Source organism: Kryptolebias marmoratus, linkage group LG10, assembly GCF_001649575.2.
Source record: "Kryptolebias marmoratus isolate JLee-2015 linkage group LG10, ASM164957v2, whole genome shotgun sequence".
Lineage (NCBI taxonomy): Eukaryota > Metazoa > Chordata > Actinopteri > Cyprinodontiformes > Rivulidae > Kryptolebias > Kryptolebias marmoratus.
The window spans coordinates 12,420,838-12,442,601 of record NC_051439.1 but is presented as its reverse complement, the minus strand read 5'-3'; the positions used below and the strand labels follow the sequence as shown (position 1 = coordinate 12,442,601).

At 45.0% G+C, this 21,764-nt stretch overlaps 1 protein-coding gene across 2 annotated transcripts in view; it reads left to right on the top strand.

Moving 5' to 3' along the window:
• Nucleotides 1-21,764, top strand: part of bahd1 (bromo adjacent homology domain containing 1) — a 28,916-nt gene that overhangs the window by 1,847 nt on the left and 5,305 nt on the right. Inside the window, exons 1-6 of one of the 2 annotated variants that reach the window (XM_037977825.1) lie at nt 10,340-11,098; nt 15,338-17,069; nt 20,289-20,686; nt 20,842-21,001; nt 21,094-21,173; nt 21,665-21,756. In XM_037977825.1, the coding sequence (XP_037833753.1) occupies nt 15,443-17,069; nt 20,289-20,686; nt 20,842-21,001; nt 21,094-21,173; nt 21,665-21,756 (2,357 nt within the window). In that variant the 5' untranslated portion in view covers nt 10,340-11,098; nt 15,338-15,442. Of the gene's footprint in view, nt 1-10,339; nt 11,099-15,337; nt 17,070-20,288; nt 20,687-20,841; nt 21,002-21,093; nt 21,174-21,664; nt 21,757-21,764 lie in introns of those variants that run through there. The other variant, XM_017417340.3, reaches the window with a different exon arrangement.

Here is a 21,764-nt window from a genome sequence, read left to right as displayed (position 1 = left end):
CGCCATCAGCTAAGCCGGGGGTCGTAACTCGTGAAGTTGTGGGAGCTGACGGCTCCAGGTCTGCTGGTAGATCCATGCCTCCCGTCGGCGTGGCTGTGGCGGCAGCGTGCCCAACAGAAATCCGCTGCCCTCCACTCGAGCCGCTTATCAATCCGCCACGTAATCCCATTATTTCTGATGAACTGTTGTGCTCTGCAGCCACACACGGGGAGCGAAGGAGACACAAAGGCCCTCCCAGCTGCCGCGGAGGAGACAATACTTCAGGCTCGGGCCACATGTGGTCAGAGGAAGGGACGGGGACGGACGTTAACGGCGATTGGTGTTGAGCTTTGTGCCTTTATTGTTATTATCCTTTTCACTAAAGCGATAGAAATTTTTTTTTTAAGTTCTATCAGACAAGAGGATTTTCCGAACGTTAAAACGACCACGCGCTGCCACCCACACACTGGAAACACTGACAGATTCATTTTTCCAAAACATCACCCCGCAGTCATCGTAGCGCCGCCACAGAGGGGTGGTAAATATCATCCAGCAGAAGCTCTCAGAGCAGCATCAAGCTGGAGTTTGTTTTCCGCGTATCTGTCTTCTTTCTCTTACCAATCCCTTTTTAACAGGCCGTCGTCGTGCTTTGATACGACACTTCCCTCATTTTCGGTCGTCGCAGCGGTGGCTGCGTTTGGACAGGATTTGCATGCTGCTGTTTGAGTACACGGGGGGGGAGAAAGTACAAAAGTTACGGCTGCAGAGCGTGAGCAGCACTTGAGCGCGACTCCTGCTCTACTTCCTTGTTCGCCTCGGAAGCTACACCTGAGCCCGAGCGCTGTCAAACCAAACTAAAAGCTCGGCGCAAGATGAAGCGCCGCCGCGACAGAAACACCCAGCAGCTTTATATTTTGACTCGGTCCTTTGCAGCAGATAGTCACTGCAGGTGCAGCTCATCTGCGGTTTTTGAAGATGGTAAAGTTGGAACAAGATGACGGCGGTGGGGTCGGGGGTGGCTGTTGATATAAAGTCTTATTTTGGAGCCTGGTGCAAACAGCCGACTCAAGTTGAGGATTAGTCCTGTTTGGGCATTAGGTGATTGATTCATTTGGTTGATTATTTGCCCGTTGTGGGATAATTGCCTCAAGGCCGATCATTTCACAGGCGCTGCTGACGCTTTCACAGAGTAAGGAGACGTAAAACGAATGCAGTTTGTTTGAAACGTGCGTTTCTAAACCCCAAAAACAAAACGGGCCGAGCACAGGCCCATCCAGGTCAATGGAGCCGCTGCGGAAATATTCATCCAAACCAACCGGGCTCAGCTGTTTGCGCCCGGTTGTGCTTCTCGTTGAGTTGTTAGGGGTGTGTGTGTGTTGAGCCGGGGCTTTCTAATAACCAGTGTTCCTAGAAGGAGTGTGTGTCACCCGCTGCCTTTCATGCCAGGGGTTTTAAACGATGGCGTTGTAGCCATTTTGGTCAAACCTTAAAAATAACATTTAGCTCTCGGAGCTTGTGTTGAGGATGACTCTCAGCTCCTACCACGTCAGATTTTAGCTCATTATCTGTAATATTGACTCAGTTGTAGCCATTTTTGTGTTGGGAAACTTTAATTAGCTTTGACTTCTGCTAAAGGTTTTAATCAACTGTTTATCAAAACCCTTTGCAGTATAAATAACCATTTTGTTGGGATTCTGTTTATCAAAGTGGATTTCCAGGACAACAAACGGCTGAGTTTCTCTTCGGTTCTGATTGTTTTTGGACCCGCTGTGGTCACCGTACAGCTCAACCACCCGAGCGGCGTTATGTTGCGTTACATTCGCCTAATTAAACGCGGAGGCGACGCAGAGAGCAGCTGACTTAAATCTGTGTGCGTGTGTGTTTTGGAGCACACAGTTCACCCCTTAAGTGTGGACGGAGGCGTCAGAGCTGACCACTTCACGCAAACGACCCGGAACGAATTCGTAAAAACAAGACTTACAACCTCCTATAGTTCCTGTTTTCTAATCTGCGGCAGCCATTAAAACCCACACAGACTGAACACACTTGGTTTTATTTGAGTCTTATCGAACTAAATGGACACTGAAGGAGTGCCAAACTCTATCAAAGACAAACAATTTCCATTTTAAAAGCGTAATCTAAATTATAAGAAACATATCCCTCACACTGGCTTCAGTTCTCTGCTACATGTCCAAACAAACGTGGCTTGGGAGTTTTTCTCAGCTCCAGTTTTGAAATCCTGGGAGGAATGAAATCCTTCCGTTTTTGTCCATTCCGAGTCCTGTTTCGGTTTATTAATACCGGGAGTTAACGAGCAGCCCGTCCCGCGTTGTCGCGCTGGCTGTTTTCGGGCTGTTGTCGCCGGCTCCTCGCCCGGCTCGCCGTTTCTGCTTCTGGCCTGGTGCTGAGGCACAGCTGTGAAAATTACAGGTCTGTTTCACGGAGACACAGAAGAAGAGGAGGAGGAGGAGGAGGAGGCCGAGCTGGAGCGGAGGGGAACGACAAGGAGACCCACAGACGGGCGTCAGCTGTCTGCCGCTCCACAGCTGCAGCATCTATGGCGCTTTCAGAGCCAGGGTCCTGCTCACGCCTCACACACACACACACACACACACACACACACACACACACTGGGATTGTTTACACGGCCTGGAAATGTGTGTGTTCCTGTGTGTGCTTTTTGGCTGCGGCCGAACAGAACAGAAGCTCTCAGTGTGACTGACAAACGTCAGCCTCCTTCAGTGAAAGTAAAATGGCTCAAAGTGTCCTTCAGTTTGGCAGATGCTGAAAGCGTGACTGAGCCCCTGGCAGGTGGGCCGGCTGGTGGCGGTGGGGGGGGGTCGCCATCGCCCACGCCCTGACCCACCCTCTCGTTTCTTTCCTCAGCTGGGCTTGAAATCCAGCAACAGGCTTCGTCGATCAGAGGGTCATTGTTCACGATAATGATGATGACGAGGATCTTAGACACCCCCCCACACACACACACACACACCACCCCGTTGTTGCTTTCAGCTCTCGCAGGAAGTCCACGTCAAACATCTGCGAGGAGCTGCGGGGCAGAGAAAACCAGGAGGCTGAATGTGATGGAAACGTCTACGGAGTTTGACTTTTCTGCTCCTGACTGAGATGTGAGGTGTGAGATTCCCTCCTCCTCCTCCTCTCTGGTGCTTCCCTTCGATTTTTCTGAATTCAGTCTTCATCACTGTCTCCCCAGCTGGTTTGCTCTCCTACACCCCCCCCACACCATCTTTTTTTTTTTTTTGCCTCTCTCCCTGTATTCACCTTTTGCGAGTCGGGCTGTCTGGCATCGTGGTGCGTCTCCTTTGAAGAGGAAGAGTAGAAGCAGATAATTACACCTCCTGTCCTGCTCCTGTTCTCTGGTGCTGAACTGTCATGTGTACATCGGCAGACGGCACGCTGAAGCCGACAAACAGCTTATGGCTCGTTCCGTGTTCGCTGCAGACTTGCGGCTTGAAGTTTAAGACGGTTTTCAAGACAAATTATCCTGAAGCTTCGCTTTGATTGTGTGCAATTAGGCTGATCTAATTGAATCACAGTTGCAAGATGTCACACTCAAGAGCTTGTTTTCTGAATGACTCTGAGCTACTAACACATCAAATTTTAGCTCCGTATCTGTTAAACTGATGAAGTTGTAGCTGTTTTTGTGTTGTTATTGTCAATTAGCTGTGGTGGCCATCTTAGATTTGATTAACTCAAAAGTAAATCAGTTGTAGATGTACGTCCAATGATTACTTTCTGAGAGTTTCATGAAAATCCATTCAGTGGTTTGTGAAATATTTTACTAACAGACAAACAAGGTTGACTCCCAAAGTTAATGCCGTATGTTAAAGCATGTGTCTTCCACAATGAAGTGCTTGAAGTATATGTGGGGAATGACTTTCAGCTACTACCACGCCGAAATTTGGCACAATATTTGTAAAATTGACCGAATTACAGCCATTTTGGTGTTTTCCATGGTCAGTTGGCTGTGGCGGACATTTTGAATTAGATTGACTCCAAAGGTTTATCAGTTGTAGACGGTGGTTTGATAATTATTTCGTGAATGTTTCATTTCAATCCATCCAGAGGTTTGTGAGATATTTTGCTAACAGACGAACACGCACACAGGCAAAAACATTATCGTCCGCCTTCAGCTTTCAGTGGCGAGCAATTAAAAATCCGTCTTTACCGACTTTTGCACAATCAGTGACTCATCTTCGATTTGTATTTTATCTTCCATTTCATTAACTTTTTTTTTTTGAGTGGGTGGCTAGATTCAAGCATAAATTTTCCACATTTTAAGTCGTTTGTAATCCCTGCAAACATCCTGTTTTTAATCTGTTACATCCTGAGGTGATGGAAGCTGGAGGGGGGCTGACATAATAATAATAATAATAATAATAATAATAATAATAATGACTCATTCGGATCTGAAATGCTTTTAATCTGTAATAATGTCACAGAGGTGGCAGAATTTAATTTGTGTATTTATTCTTTTTTATTTCGCTCCAGCAGAGCTCTGTTTGCTGCTCGCTGCATTGGCGCTACTGCAGGTTGTTTTTTTTTTCTAATTATCCGTATGCGGAGCGGGGGGGAAATGATCTCTAATCATGAGTGGTCACTGGAGACGTAAGCAAAGACGCACATCGAGGACAGGTGTAAACAGCCCGAAGTGATTAGAGGAGGATGATTCCTGCCGAGTGACTTCATGGGATCACGCCGTTTACTGAGTGCATCATCAAACTGGAATTTACTTCAGTGACGGAAGTTTGAGTCCGATCCTGTCCAGATTTTACTGTCTGTTTTTATGCTTTTGACACCGTTCTGTTTCTTAAAATTTAAAGCTCTGAACTTCACCTTTGACGTCAAATATGTACACACAGTCGGCGTAACGTCGGCATTTTTGGTTCAGCTCAACGTCAACGCTTGAGTTTAAAGTTTTGAGGTGCTGACCCACAGATTCATTCAGGTTCGTACTGCTCAGGAAAGTTTGTGGTTTTAAAAGAGAATATTGTGCAGACTTATTGGATCTGTTCTTGCCTTCACTAACCACTTTCTGAAAAATGACCGGCTTGTGTTTTAAATCTTTCTGTAACATTAACAAGAGTCACTAATCAGGGACTTTTAATAAATATATATCACGCCACTGTTAAGAATGTGTTTACTTGTGAAGAGTTTAACATTTTAACCTATTTTTAAAGTCAAATTGCATTTTTTTTTTAAAAGAAAAGTTGCCAAACACCACTGCCTGTATGATTGGTTTGGTTTTTTTCCCCACAGCCTCAGTAATTTAATGAATTCAACATAAAACTGTTACATATTATTAATAATACACAAAAGTATAAGCTCAATATTAGCTCTCTTTCATTGTGCCATTTGATATACTTTAAATGTACAAATAGTTTGATTTTTAATCTGTATAATAGGTTCAAATGGAGATATATTGCCAAAAAGTGTAGCTTTAATTTGACGTTAGGACTTTTTAATAAAACTTATTTTCAGAAACAGCCGAGGCGTTCGCGGCTAAATGCTCAAATGTAGCCTAAAGAAAACTTCAGCTTCTCCTTCGCGTCGCTCCGACCTGTGGAGGCTTGAAGACGGCCGCACAGACTTTTCATTCAGGCCGGAGCCAGGAGGGAGATCGATAAAGTAATACGTTGTTATTTCTCTCCACCTGTGCCATGAAAAATTCATCACGGTCGGTAAACACCTCGTCAGATCGGAGTTTGTGCTGCAGGACTTTGTCAAATGTGGACAGAAGATTAATGTGGAGCGGTTCGGAGGAATAATAATAACTCTCAGACATGGACGGTCTCGCTGCTCCGCTTCTGATCCGATCTGAGCTTCCTTCAAATGAGTGAAAACGCAGAGAGCAGACACTGTTAGAGGGGAAAAAAAGTCAAAAGATTGTGTCAAACAGAGGATCTCCTGGTGTTTAGTATCTCTGAGAACAGGCAGGTCTAAAAATCTGCACCACATCCTGTGTATAACCAGCTCATACGATTCAAAACCACCTTCAGAAGACAGGAAAAACAAATTAATTAGTCTAAATGAATTTTGTCCAGCATGACATTATGTTATTACCAATAAAGGTTAAAAAAACTATGAGACATTGTAGTTTACACAAAGAAAAACTTAAAATAACTCTGAGATTGGGACGAAAAAGCCAATAAACCTCCTAAATTTGAGATCAAATCGCAAATAAGTTTATTTTGTAAACTAATCAGACCACTAAACCCATCAGCAAGTTCCTTCTACCCTCCTTTGTACTAGTTAAACTAAAATGAGACGTAAGCCGTGATATTCTTGGGTTTATTCACTCGTTTCTAGTTTCTTCGTGGCTCCGTCACTAACTCAGTATATCGGTGGAAAAAGGTGGCAGACAAAATTATAGCTCAGGAAAATGAAAAGGTTGAAAAGCTCTCTGGTGTATTTTTTTTTTTTGGTCTTCTTCTGCTTTGTTTTCAGAGTGAACGCAGATTTCTGCCGTATGCCTGAATCCCCACTGACCTCGAGTCGGTGGGAGAGGCGCTCGAACATAGCAGGAAGCGCTCGTCCCTGCAGCTCGGCGCAGCGCGTTTGGTGCGTTCGCTGCGAGCGCAGGTCATTTCTCAGCAGCCAACACTCCCCCACCCCGGTGCTCACGCCTCATTAACTCAACACACTCGCCTCCTTTACAGCTGTTAATTACACGTCGTAAAGCTGGTATTGATGAGGACAATCAGCATTCATCCCAGTTAAGCTCACTTTTTGACTGCACGTCGACTCAAGGCCCCGGCCGCCCTCCGATCGGTTTGGTTCTTTCCTCTTTAAAATAATCGACTCACTCTTGGATGGAAACATTGAAGACTTCCCCGCAAACGCGGACGCCCACTGAGGCGAGGAGCCGAGAGGGTCGTTAGCAGCGCGGGCTTTCTCTCGCACCGAGCGATTTTTCTGCGTTTCTGTGAAAGAAGCGATACAGAAAATAAAAGATGAGCGCTGACTAATTGCTGGTAATTAGATAGAATGCGTCATTAGGAGCAAAGGAAACAGCAAATGGGCCTAATCAAAGGGGATACATCCTTCTATTTTCTGCTGCCATTGATATAAAAGTAAAAAGTGACTCGGGGATTCACATGATGGATGAAATGCTTATTAGGGAGTTGACAGTGATCTTAATACCTAATGACAACTGTTTTGTACTCCCTAATATATCTGATTCTGTCGCACTCGAATACACACAGATGAGCTGCGTGAATGTGACGAAACGGATAAAAGTGAACAGGAATGAAGGACGCGCAAGACTCCCGATTAGTGGCGCTTGTAGGGACGAAACGAGCCCAAAGACGACAAACTACGGGACCAGCAAACGGTAAACGTCGTCTCTCTGCTGAAAAGGGAAAAGGGAATGAAGCTCCACAGATGATGTGCATGTGGATAAACTCTTAACCTCTTTTATAAAGTTAAAGGAACTTGTGCCGTGCTTCAGTTTTAAACTAAAATCAAATAATGCGGAGAAATGACAGCTATCGCCGTTTTGCTCGAACGCTGAAAACGACGTTGTGCGGGATGTCGCGCAGTATCACGAGCTCTCACGCCATCTGTTAGCGCTCGGGCTTCGTGTTGACGATTACTCTCAGCTACTACCACACTGAATTTCAGCTCGATATCTGCGAAACTGACTGAATTGTAGCCATTTTTTATGCTGCGGCAGCCATCTTGCATTGGGTTTACTCCATGTGTTGGCGTACATCGGATGATAAGTCAGATTCACCCAGTGGTTCATAAGATATTTTGCTAACAGACAGAGTTAAGCGATGTAACGCAGTGCGTGTTGCTCGGAGTGTGTGTTGGGGATCAGTCTCAGCTACTACCACTCCTAACTTTAGCTCAGTTTCTGTGAAACTGACCCAGTTGGAGCCATTTTGGGGCTTTCTACTACCTTCTAACTGCTTGTGGCAGCCATCTTTAATTGGGTTAACGCTAAAAGTTAAACTTATCTCATTTCCTGAACGATCATGTCTTTGTGAAGCTCTAGCTCATCAACACACTATAGAACGAAGGTCATCTGCAACCGTGAGCAGGTTTAATGGGGGGTTTTCTTGCGTTTAAACAGTGGTCTCCAATCCTGGTCCTAGAGGGCCACCATCCTGCATGTTTTCCTTGTTTCTCTGCTCCAGCACACCTGATTTGAATCAATGGGTGATTAACAGGCTTCTACAGAACATGAAGAGGTGATTTAACCACTGCATCAGGTGTGATGGAGCAGGGAAACAAGTAACACATGCAGGATAGTGGCCCTCGCGGACCAGGATTGGAGACCCCTGTGTTAAAATATTATTTTTTGCCCTCTTTCGTGCTCTACAATGGAAGCCAAACGTCATGGCAGCTCTGAGCCGCTCTCCACGCGTTTGTTTGCAAACTGCACTACAGCCTTGGAAGAATGTCAAAAAGGAAGTGACTTTAGCTGCACAAGAAACAGTCGGCGCAGAGTTTGCAAGCTGGTTTTTGTTGACGTCCATTAACAGAGTCGTGAGAACTTCGGCTTCAAGGCCGTAGAATATCTCGGCTAAAGTTCAGCTTGGTTCAGCGTCTTAAGAAATCCTTCAGTTTGAATCTATTTTTGGATCGTTAAAGGACGTGCCGTGAGGCCGCTGAGCTTTTTTGTAGAAACAAGTGTGTGGGGGTCTTCCAGGAGAAAAAGTATTAGTAGCCATTGTCAGGATGTTGCATTTCTAAACTTTGTGGCCTGGTTTGTTTTCAAACGTCTTTATTTTCTTATCTTTTTGGTCCTGACTAATAGAAGCAATGCTGGGTTGTGGAGTATCCATGTTTAGTCCTGTGTGAATTTAGCCAAACTGTATTCCTGTGCCAGATATTTGTCGAGTCGTTTACACATGACGCCTAAACCAAACCAGCGAGTGAAACAGGAAGTCTCAGATTTAAGTTACGCGTTTGGAAAAACTCCAAATTAAAATGGGAAAACAAACACATTTCATGCTCTCTCATCTTGTAAATTACTTTAATTCCAACCGTGCAACACAGCTTCTCCTAACAAAGGCATTCTTGGATTGAGGAGTCAGAGCGACGAAGCACCTCAGGTGGTATTTTACACCTCGAGCCGTGGATTTGAGCAGGATTGGACTTTTTTTTTTTGTGTGTGTGTTGACAGAATGATTTCCCTGGAAAAGCTGTCGTTATGAGGGCGGCGGTGTACTTTTCAACACGACCTCTGCTGCCATAAAAATGGAAATGAGCTTCGCCGACGGCCCGGACGCAGACCCGGACCGTCACGGAGCTCCGGCGGGACTTGTTGCTGATAACGATGTAGGCGGCGCTTCTTATGTCCGGCCTAAAAATAGATCACTGATTCGTCTGACCGCAACGGCTTTCTGTTTCTGTCAAATCCCATCTGAGTCCAGGAAGGTTTCCACCACCTCTTGACAAGATTCAGAGCCCCCTTTTTTTTTTTTACCATAACTTTATTTCTTTACCTTTGCTGCAGGTGTTTGATACCGACTTTTTAAAGTTCTCCCTTCACATGCGGTCCCATCAGATGTAAATGACTGATGGTTCTTGAAGCAGTGCCCTCTAAGGGAACTTTTCTCCTTTCCTCTCAGTTTTCTCAGTACTGGAACCAGCCTGCAGGGTTGGTCCCATTCCAGCTTCAACTTCCTGGTTCCAGTCAGAAGTCTAGCCAGCTGCAGGTGATCCAGCTTTTCCGATCTGTCAGATCACCGTAAAGATGCAGTTTTTCCTGTCATCTGTGCTCTTAAATCCGAGGCGTATCTGATGTTGTCCAAAATGACCTCAGTCTGGACTGCCGCGCCGCATTTCATCCAGACGTGACAGTCTCTGCGCGGGAGCAGGAGGGAAGATCAGATGTAAGCGTCGGACGAGACGAGGATGATTTCCAGGACTTCAGAATCGACGCACAGACGCAGGCTTCCGTAATCCCCCCTGCGTTCGGCGTCTGACGTCTTCTGCGCCATCGGGGCCGTAGACCCTGATGACTTGTTGATGTTTCTGTGCACACGGGGTCACGTTGCGTGCGCATATAAAGATCCGATGGGTCTTTTATGCGTCCTTCGGGCGAGACGCTGACATTCCCAACGCAAGTTGCCTCCAATTTTTTTTTTTTTTTTTTTAAACTGGACACCATTTACCATTTAATTATCTTCTGTTACAGGAAGAACAAGGATGGTTTTGTTTGTTTGGCTGCAAGTTTACACCAAGAACCCCCCACCCCCACCCCAGAGGTGGAGCGTACACAAAGAGATCTGGATTTTGATTAAAACCTCAGAGTTGTTGCAGGATGTACTCCCGTCGCCTCTGCATAAAATTTGCTGCTCCTTTACTGGAAATCTTGATTTTTCTGAAGGTTTTAGTAAACAGTGGAAATGATTTTACAGAAACTGAAGGAGGAGGAGGAGGGGGGGTTGAACTTCTTTTATAATCTGTTTTTGGAGGAAGAGGAGGAGGAGGAGGAGGATGGGGGGAGTTTGAGTTAAAATACAGCGAGTTTCCAGTCCTACAAGCCCTAAAGAGCAGGACGATCCCCTCGTTTAAAGCCTTCCAGGGAGGGGGCCGGAGCAGCTGGGACCCTGCGGGGGCCACGAAGGGTGGCCGTTCTCCGGAGAGGGATGTCCCGGCGGCAGGCAGCGCATGAATATTATCTCCAAGCATGCCGCTTCGGAAGTAGGTCACCGCTCACCGGATCCGCTGCTCACCATGTCTCCGGCTCCCGGGGGCTCCGAACCGGGTCCGAACTGACCGCCGAGGACGAATAAAATAACAGGGATCACAACGCAGATCGGCTCGGCTTCCTGTCAGAAGGTGCAAGGAAATAAAAAATAAAAAAAAGCGGCTCGGATTCGGTCCCAGTTGGAGATGGTCGGATCCGACAACAACTCGGCTGAATAATCCGAGGAGGGAGGAAGAAGAGGAAGAGGAGGGAGTGAGGGGGGGTTAATCGGCGCTCCGAGAACCCCGATCGATCTTAGATGTTCGGATGTTTTTACTCTCAAAGAGGAGCTTTTATTTTTATTTTTTATTTTTTATTTGGTAAGAGGCTCCACTCCTGCTTCGGTATGCTGTCAGATGAACACCAACACTGTGGTCAAACAAGCTCCACCAGGCGAGTCTCTCCCCGTTTCCTCTCTCTCTCTTATTTTAGAATAATAACAATAAATACTCTAATTCTGATCCGCCGCTGTTAATGTCCTGCCGTGGGTTCTGTGGATGTGGGTGTGTTTGTGTGAGCGGGTCTCGGCGCGGGCAGAGGCGGTGCTGGCACGTTTCGGGTCGGATCGTGGTTCTGGTTTGCTCCGGAGAAAGTGGACCTGGAGCCTCAGCTGCTCGGATTCCTGCAGGAGACTCCAGCCTGGGGGGGATTTTTTTTTTGTATGTTTTTTAATGCTCTCATGATGACAGCCCCTACACCCTGTCCTTCCTCTGACTGAGCCTGACAGCCTCTTCCTCCTCCTCCTCCTCCTCACACAGCCGGTTAACTCACCATCAGCTCGAAATGATCAGGTTTTATGTCTCATTTAGGCTCAATTTACTTTCAATTGCACAACATTTACGGCTTCTGGTTTTGCTCTTTATCAGCTGAGGGCGAATCCTCTAAAAGGGGTTGCAGGATAATGAAAGACATTGATTTTTTAAATTATTATTAGTTTTAAATTTATTCCTCTACTTCCCTTAGCTGTTAAAATGTTACAATCCTCTTATAATAATATTTCCTTTTAATAATTTTAAAAAGCACATTTTCCTCTTTTTAAACAAGCTGCAACATATAAATGAGTGTACATTTTATAACTTAACACCTAAAAGCCTTTTAAAAATGTGCTTTTTAGTTGTGATGGTGTTTTCAAAACTCGTGATTTGCTGATGTTTTACGCAGGATTTTAAATAGTTTTGGGGAGAATTGTGTTTTTGCTTTTTATCGTGTAAAATATCAAACTAATCATTGAGCTGCAGCACCTTAGACACAAACTAAGTCACATAAAAAAGGTTATGAACCTTTTTTTATTATTTAAATCCCAATGAAAACAAACCGACCCACTTGTAGGTGTCTGTATCATGTTTGCAAGCTGCAACCATTTAAGTTTTTTCCTCTAAATTGTTAAATTTGAATCCTTTTTTTGAAGACATGGGAAAGATGTAACCTTTTTTGTCACTCTAGCACTTTTCCCCAAAAACAAATCATAAAATACTCAAAACAGATAGTTTTTTGTACCTAAAATAGCTTTTATCCTCACCTGTCGAGTTAATTTGGTGACCCTCCTAAAATCATCACTTTTAGTTAGGTATTGTGGTTTGGTGTGGCTCTTTTTTAAAGATAAATTTGTAGAAAAACATCTTTTACCTCCCACGAAAGTGTAAAAAAAAAACTAATTTAGTCACCCATTTTAGCTCTTTTTACACAGGTCTTTCCATCTATGTTGTGCTTAACATGCAAATAGCCGTCAAGGTTTTAAAATTTGCTTTTAAAATCATGATTCTTTCTTACTTGTACGTGTATTTTAAATAATTGTGATTAGAGGGTTAGGGGAGCACATAGCTACTGGCTTTGTTTGGCATTCGACACGTCTAACCTGCGACCTGTTTAAGTAAATTTTCTTGTTGGTATGTGGAAAAAAACGATAAAGCCGGAGCGATCATCTTGCTCACTGTGGTCGATGTGGTCACGGTGCAGCCAGAGGAAATGATGAAGCTGCAATGAGCCGCTGTCCTTCAACCGTTGCACGCTTGTCTTATTCAAATGGAGCGACTTGATTTGATATCCGCGGACAGAAACTCAATGTGAGGCTCCTTCTGTCCGCTTGTTATCTGGAAATTAAATTTCGCCCTCATGGATTGCATTTCATGGTTCACCGAGTTATTCGGCAATAAGGGCTCTAAAACCGGCTGATGAGATTGTTTGAAAATGCCCACTCCAAGGGTTAAAGTGGGTTTGCGTTTGTTTACAAGCTCCTCTCTGCATACGAGACGGGATCGTTATTCATTTGAACAAACCGCAGCTTGCAGGAGTTATTAGGTATCTTTTAGTTTTAGTCAATGAAGTCTTATAACGTATCCCAAACTGACAAGACAGGAAAAAAAATGACAAGCAGCGGGAAGAATCCTTGTTGCTAATGATCTTGGTTTTGGTTTCCTGACAGTTTGTACAGCGTCGCATGATTGCAAGCTGTCATTGTGAAAATGCGGTAATTTGCTGCTCGCTTGCTCATTAAATGAAGTGGTGTAAGAGCGCGTGTGTGCATTAGTACGCTGTCAGACGAACCCGCTGTTACGCAGCGCAGCAACAAGTTCAGAACCACGGCTTAACGTCATTCTGTTCGGAGCATGAAGCCCAGCTGCAGATGGGGAAAGATTAGAGTTTATATTCGAAAAAAAAACAAAACAAAACTAAGGTTTCTGTCCGACGGCTAACAGAGTGCATCGCTCTGAATCCTGTTTCCCACGCTGTTCACAGACCTTTTGGATCTTATGTGTGGCGTTAAATATTCTTTTTTATTTAAAGCAGAGCAGAAGATCTCGCTGCTGCTCAGGTCAGCGATGAGGTTTCCAAGCTGCCAAAGGTCACAGGTTTGCCTCCGAGATGAGGCGACAAAAACTGACTCTGACAATCGGGCAGCACGTTGCACACATCGATATCAGATTTTCAAAACGTCGACACATAATGAGCAGCAGCTTGTCCACAAAAGCAGCCTTCTAATGGATCTCGTACGCGTGGAGTCGTTTCTGAACAGAGAGGATGTTTGTGAAAGCTCTGGTTTTCTACTCGCAGGGTCGTTTAACAGAAGACGACCCACGTTGACTGACTTCGTAGAGGTCAAGTACCATAATTGTGTTCCGCAGCAGCAGCAGCGAGACGGATGATCCATCTCCCTTCTGTTGCACATGTGAGTGTCGTTGCATAAAGGTCAGCAGCAGCTGAATCACCAGGAGCTCCGAAGGCTTTTGCTAAGCGAGGTGGGCTTCCTCGACAGAGCAGGGAGATAAGTGAATTACACCGAGAGGTCCGCGAAGCTTACTCGACTCCGAAGTTGCCAGAGATTGTTAGATGCACTCGATACCGGCCTGTTGACATGGAAACTGAAGAGGCTGTTGTGTGACGAGTGTTTTGGTGGAAATAAGCATCGGTTCCTGACTCATCTGATCAGAGTGCTGTTTTGTGTCCTGAAACGCTGGAAATCAACTCGTTGATTTCATACACCGCAAGGATTTGAAAGGAATTCACCGGCGCTCTGACCTCTCAGATAGGTTCGCACGGCAGAGGAGAGAGTTAAAGAGCCTAATTGTTGTATCAAAATATCAAATTCTTTGCCTTTCACTTCCTTTTGTGTTGGTCTTTTAGCAAATGAATGCTTCTTGGTGGATTGTAAAAGTCAATAATCCACTTCAACTTGAATCCAAAGCTGGAAAATTGACTTAAACAATAAAAACCACGATAAACATCCCCTTTAAATATTATGTTTTCCACTTATCCGTCCATCTAACCGCCTCCTTCTCATGAACTCCCCGAGGAGCTTTTGTCAAACTTAACACCAGCATTCACGTTGATCTGTTTCCATACTTGCCCTCCAGCCTTTTTGCTGTTATTGCTCCAGAGGGGCTGCATGTGAGAACACAAATGTCACTAACATTTGCCCCGAGCTTTTTGTGGACTGTAGTTTCTTGGTAATACCTCACGTGCGACAGAGCGGGCAGTGCTGCAGCGTATTTAGCGTGAAGTGCCGTGCGTACTAATATGCAACTTTTATTCTTTTACCTGCTGGCCCGTATGCAGCTTTCCACTCATTCAGCAATCCTACATATGTTTAAATACGGGCACGTTGCTGTTAATTGTTACGTGGAGGCCGAAACCCTTACGCTGCAAAATGGCAACTAAACAAACATTCCCCCGGTGTACTTTTTGCGTAACGTCTGGTAATTGTACCACTCCGGAGTGTTTGCAGCTGTGAACACACACACCTCTGATGGAGTTTCTCCTGCCGTGAAGTGCAGGTGTAAAATTCGGGACACATCTGAATGTAAACTGCGACTTGACTGGCTGAGGGAGAAATACAACACAGGCAATATTGTTATTCTAATATTTCTAGTAGTGATCCCAGCTAAAAGTACAGAAATTTACCTTTTGAACTGACTCTTACCTTGGCGTAGGAAATGTGAAAAAGGGGCTTGAATGCATGTGGTCTCAAAGGTAAATTTATACTTGACCTTAGTCTAAATTTAGACTAATGTTCCTTTTCCTGAATAATAAAACAGAAAATGTTATATATTAATATATTCCCTTTTTCATATTCTTTAAAATGATGTTTATGTGGTTTATGAATTCATGTTAAATGTCTGATTTGTGTCTCCTCAGAGTTTGTTGATCCGTGATGGCGCTCGCTAAAAGTCCCATCTGAGCGGAGACCCATCGTTTTGGTAACCAGTGGATGACGAGGTTTCGGACAGACCCCGCTCTCGGATGTCTGAGACAATGGTGAAAGCTCAGCAAAACCAGCCAATCAAATGCAAGAAGCCCAAGAAGAAGAAGGACTGCAAGGACAAAGGAGGTGGCGTAAGGAAAAGGAAAGACGAAAAGAACCAACACAGAGGGAAACAGAAGAGAGACAAGAAAGACTCGCGTCACAGGAAGAAGTGCGTGTCGACGGGCAGCGGGGATGCGTTAGCCTGCTGTGTCGTGCTGACCCGTCTGGATGAGAAAGGAGTTGTTGGTAAAGAAAAAAATGCAAAAGTTAAGAAGCAAAAGAGCGTTAAAGTAAAAAAGAAACAGTGCCCGATTAAAAGTATGACCAAATCTGGACCTATGAAATCTTCCACAGCCATTCGGCAAACACTGGAACCAAAAAACAACCAAGATGGCGCCTTACTCATGTTACCATCACCTGTCGTTGAGCCTCGCAGGAGAAGGATGGCCTCTCTAAACGCTGAGGCCGTCAACAGTTTGCTGCTCTACAGAGACAGTTCCCTCGTGACAAATCTCGCAAAGAAGTGGCAGCCTTTCAGAGACGATGCAGACAAAGATCTTACTAAAGCCAAAAACGTTTCTTCGGGAGGTAAAGCAGTCCTAAAGGAAAGAGCCAAAAAATCGAGGAAGTCAGCAGCTCAGGCTCAGGAGATCGACTGGTTGAGTTTGTTTGCTCCGACACCGCGACGTCAGGCAGGCCTCACTGCTGCAGCGCTGCTCAAACTCACCAGTACCCAATACAGCACCAAACGACAGAAGAAGACAGAGTCCAAACCGGGGGCCGGGACTGAACCAGCAGCCTCCGCGCCGAGTGACATCAATGATAAACCTGTGAGTGAAGAAACAGCTCAGACCAAAAGAAGACCACATCCCAAACACAAGGAACAACTAAAGCACAGAACGCAGGGCACAGAAGTGTCTGTCCACCCCCAGCTGAACTCTGCTCTTCAGGGATGCTGTAGCTTGTGCAAGACAGAAGCTGTGGATCCGGAGTGGAAGAGTGCCACGGGGGGGCAGGGGTGTCTCAAACATGCTTTCCATTGTGGCTCTTCTTTGGGATTCTCTTTGAAAACGATCAAAGAGGAGCAGATGGAGACCAAAGTGTCCTCCTGCTACTGCTGTTCCCAGGAGAGATGTGTCGAGTACTGTCACAGACTGGCCCTATTCCTGGAGGACAAGACCTTCAAGGAGCCGGAGGACGGCTCGCTGTCCGACGTGTTCCACCACCACCATCATCACCATCACCACCATCACCACCACCATCTTCAGTCGCCGCATACTGTAGCCCACCCGGCAGCTATAACCATCAGCCCGCACTCGTACACTTGCTTCCCAAGCTACTACGTCCACTTCAGCCACCCCGACAGCTCGTCGTCTCCCATCCCGCCCCTCGCTTTGTGCCCACGAAGCAGCAAGCGGCCGAAGCTGCACCCCAGCGCGGGCGCGCAGCCCTCAGGAATCGGCCGCCCGGTGTACTGCTGCACCTCGGTGGAGGCGTGCTACGGAGAGCCCTGCAGGATCAACGGCTTCTCTGCTTGTTCCGGCGTGATTCCAGCCATCACCAGAGGAGGGTGCCCCTTCAGCCCCAAAGACTGCACTAAATGCAACCACGGCATCAAAAGAGGTAAGAGGCAGACGGCACTACTGTCCGCGCTCCGGGTCCTACACCTCAGCTATATGCTTCTTTTGTTGACCTTCCTTTGTCTGGTATTTTGATGTACCTCATTTTGTTTAATGGCAACATTTGATTTAGTATTTTAAACATGATACTCTTCACTTTTTGCTATTCTTTCCAAATCCATGCTAATGATGCGATTTTCTTTGACTTTAAGGTCCTTTTTGGGTCAGTAGAAGTATTTTCACAAACTGAGTGTCTCTCCTGATTGTGTAATCAGATAGTCATTTAGCTATAATTTATCTTTTACTTTGTTACAGTTGTCAGATTTTTCTTGTCACGCATTTCAGTCGAGATTATTTTGTAAGACAGTGTTCCTGCAGCGGAACAGTGTGCTAAAAATGGCTACAATATCAAATGTTTTTGTCTCACATTATAGAATGTCACTCAACTAGGAAGTTACGGGGGAAAAAAAAAAATCAGATAAAGGGTAAGACCTCTTTTGTCTCGGACTGAATGCGAGCCGCTGTACGTCGAGCTCAAGGCCCGTGCGGCTGAAACCAAACGAGCTGATTGTGTGAACCCAAGTGTCAGCAGTTAATTGCTGCATTCAGGAGAGCCAATGAGCTCCAGAACGGGGGGGAGAAACTCTGCGGTGGAAAACGCCGGCAGTGTGTGTCATTGTGAGTCAACTTGGTGAAGTCGGGCTGTGAAAGCTCGACCGCAGGGCCGGGTTTAATCTCAGAGGAAATCTGCGGTCTTTAATGAACAGGTGTGAATAAGAAATAATATTACTAATTAATGATGCTTGAGTTTAAATCCACATTTTGTCCTGGTATTGTGTTCTGGCTTAGTGGAAAGAGGAAAGAGCCATTGTTAATGTTATTAGTAACACCTTTGCTTTTCATATCATGACAAGTCTGCTGTGCAAATGGCCTATAGTCCACCCACACTGGGGCTGCCATTTTTCTTTCTGAATAGACCTCCTCTCGTTATGGTTTCTGTAGGCTTAGCAGATTCACTTTGAGTTGCATCTTTTTTTTTTTTTTAAACCTCCCCTGCTCATTTTCTGACACCTCTGGAGATGTGGTTTCACCTGGTTCCTTCGCGCGCGTCTCCAAAATGCAAGATTTTAGCTCCTCCCCGCAGAGGACGCAAGAGACGAGCGAGGTCAAAGGCGGAGAAGTTTCCCCGATTCAACAACTCCCTCCTTTCAGCATTGTGTTGAGAAGCTGCTGCTTTAACACGTTAAAAAAAAAAAATCAGTGTCTGAGAATGCAGCAGTCATTTGCCACCTCGCATAAACAATTTTGTCAATTTGCAAAACAAAAAAAAAGGGGGCAAACATGACTGGGAGCATTAATGCAAGACAAAATAACTCAAATTCTTATCACTTTTTCTTAAATAGGACATGCAGATTTTGATATCTGCACAAACCTCAGACAGATTGAGAATTTTTTTCAGCTTTTTTTTATTGAAAAATAAATTAAAACGAAGAAAGGTGAAAAAACTAAGACTGGACAAGTGCTATATTGTTTTGTTTTTTTTAATTTTGTGACTAAAATAAATCAACAGAACTGCTGTTGGTTCTCCTATTTCTGTTTTTTTTGCTCATATTTAGCCCCTAATCTTCCCTCAGCACTTGCAGTTTAACCATTTCTTGAAATATTTGGACAATAATAGCAAACAGTTGCTGGAAATGTGGGGAAAACCATGACAATAAGGACAGGTAAACTAGTGGACATCCAAAACTCTTTAACTCTGATACATTTTTATTCCCCATAAGTTCCACTTTTTTAAGGAAAGGTAAAAAAGCCAAACAAACCGTGGGCTTAAAAACGTGTCAAAACTGCAATCAAGTTCCTACTTGCGATGAAAAATAGCGTCATTATGGTGAAGTTATTTCCAGAAGAATGCGGCGTCTCATTTTAATGAGCTGTCAGATTAGTGAAGGCATTACAATGAAGGGGGTGTTCCCAGACACTGAAATATTTCAGTATAGGCTGTGTCTGTGCGTCATATAGAAGGGTGCTTTATGCTTGCTTTCTTTCTATTTTATGACCTTTAAGTAAAAACAGCAAACATTTAAAAATGTTTAAATTAGTTCAGGGCTTCTTGTTTCTGACAGTAGTCTAATTTGGTGCAATTGAGGTTAATATAAAAACAAATAATGCACCAAATACATTGTATGATGGCTGGAACTAGACGCAAAATAAAAAAAATAGATAATGATATTCATTAGAAATATTTCTTTAGCTGAACATAGTTCCTGGTTTCAGACTCAGGGATCATTTTTGTGACCAAACCTGGGCATTCAGTTTATGCAATTAAAATAACCCGATGTTGTTAGACAGAATTTGGATCAGAGTTCATATCTGAGAGTTTTCATGATATTTTGCAGAGCTGTCCAGCAACATCAAATCAGTCGGGTTGGGCTGACAGCTGCAGTTATCTGGTTCAGTGTTTAAGCAACAGAGCGGTCGCTCTTTAAGATGGCTGGTTAAAATTTGGTTTCAGCTGGTAAATTCAGCATGACATGACTTTTTTTTTTTTTTTTTTAACTTACAAAATGACAGGTCCTACGCTGTGGAAATTGCTAGTGTTGCTTCTAACTAACCTCAGATTTGATGTCATTCTGTAAGTCTGAGCTCAACAACACCAGAGTGGTCGGTGTGTGTTGGCCTGAGGGGGGAAAAAAGTTTGTTTTTACAATAAACATAAATGTTCAAAGCAAAGAACCCCTCCATGAGCTCTTTTATGGGTACTTTGAAGCATTTTGATCTTTGATATTTCTTTTTTTGTCCACAAAACTTCTGCATTAAATCATATTTCTTAAAGTTTGTGCAATTCTTTGCACTTCTGATCTCTAAAAAATAATGATGTATAATTATACTTCTGTAGTTTGAAGCAGCCTAAGGTGGCATCAAAGCATCAGCTTTATAAGACAAACCTTCTACTTCACAGGTGATCGTCAGTGTTAATCGTTTTTAGTGGCAGTTTCAGGAGGATGCATGATGTATTTGTCTGACTGTGTTTGTTTTTGTGTCACTGCTGTTACAGATTATAATTAAGGGTCTTTGCTTTCTGCCGATTCAGCAGAACTGTCAGCTGTGTTTAAACCACGTCTGTCTTATGTAATGAAGCTACAGGTGGTTAAAGGTGTTGGCTGCTGCTTCAGTCAGTGTATTTGTTGGGCTTTATATCGTACCTTTTCTGCTCCCTCCACAGATGAATACCCATCAACCCTCAGTGATCACCACAGTCCCTCCTCCATCCCCGTTTGCCCCAGCCCCAGGATCCTCACCGGCTGCCCCATTCCCACCGTGCCTCCAGCCGGCCAATCGGTGCCCCGCGTTCAGACGCCGCTGTCCGACCCCAGCCAACCCCAGCCTCCGCTGCAGGTGGCGAAGGAGTGCCCGCAGAGTGCCAAGCCGCCCAGCGGGTCGAGGTCCGGGGCCCGCGGCAGCTCGGCCGTCTCCCCTCTGAGCCGGGACAAGAAGCAGAGGCTCGGCTCCGCCAGCGTCGGAGGGCAAACCGTTGCCAAGCAGCCAAAGAACAGCCGCCAAAAATCCACCAACGGCTGGAAGCCGGTTGGCGTGCCCTTCGAGAAGGAGGTTTTCATTGTGGTAAGCAAGAAAAGGTCAACCGGAGAGTCTGTTTATACTGCCGCGATGGTCACATTAAAATAAATCCGCTGTGATTTACCTTCCAGTCCCCAAAAGATTTGATGATTCCCGCCCACTTCATTGTCACAGCACTTCCTGTTGGTTTGTGTTCCCAGGGTGAGGAGGCTCTGGTCCTGAGGAAGAGCTTTGAGGGAATCCGCAGGGACGGGGACGTGATCCGGGTCAGAGACACTGTCCTGCTGAAGTCTGGACCCAGAAAAAAGACTCTGCCTTACGTGGCCAAGGTGTCGGCTCTGTGGGAGGAACCGGAGTCAGGTACGCTGGTTGTACAGGCGACACGAGCAGCTGAACTGATGCCGTACCTGGCCTTCAAACTGAATTCTGAGGATATTATTATTTTTCTTCAGGAGAGCTGATGATGAGCTTGTTTTGGTACTACCGTCCAGAACACACGCAGGGGGGACGCAACCCCACCGTACATTGCGAGGTAAGAAGCTTGAATTCTTATTTTTACGCTCACAGTTGGCATATTTTCCTTCTTCTGGGACTTGTTGATTTGTATTACATCACATCTACCCGTTCATTACACGTTATGGGTTTACAGTGCATAAATTCACAAGCAAGCCCACATTAAAGAACAGCTTCTGGTGGCGTTTGCTTCCTGATGTCGGCGATCTCCCCGAGGAAAAAGTTTGATTCGGTGCCTAGAAACAATAAACCGCATGAAGTCTGTCATGTCTCAGCTGAACCAACAAACACGTCAGAGCAGCTGTGTGAGAACGGTTACAGGGCTTCGCCTCAGAGGAAGATGAAAAAACGTCTTTGTTCTGTGATAAAACTGGAACTGAGGCTGAGACGAGACGTAAACTTCCAAGATCCCTCTGAGAGTCGAACACATGCAGAACGTGAAGTGGATGCTTGATTGCGATGTTGTTGTTTTTTTTTTTGAGCTGCTTTAATCTGATTGTCTTTCTGCAGAATGAGATCTTTGCATCTCGTCACCAGGATGTGAACAGTGTGGCCTGTATTGAAGACAAATGCTATGTCCTAACATTGGCACAGTATTGTCGGTAAGAAA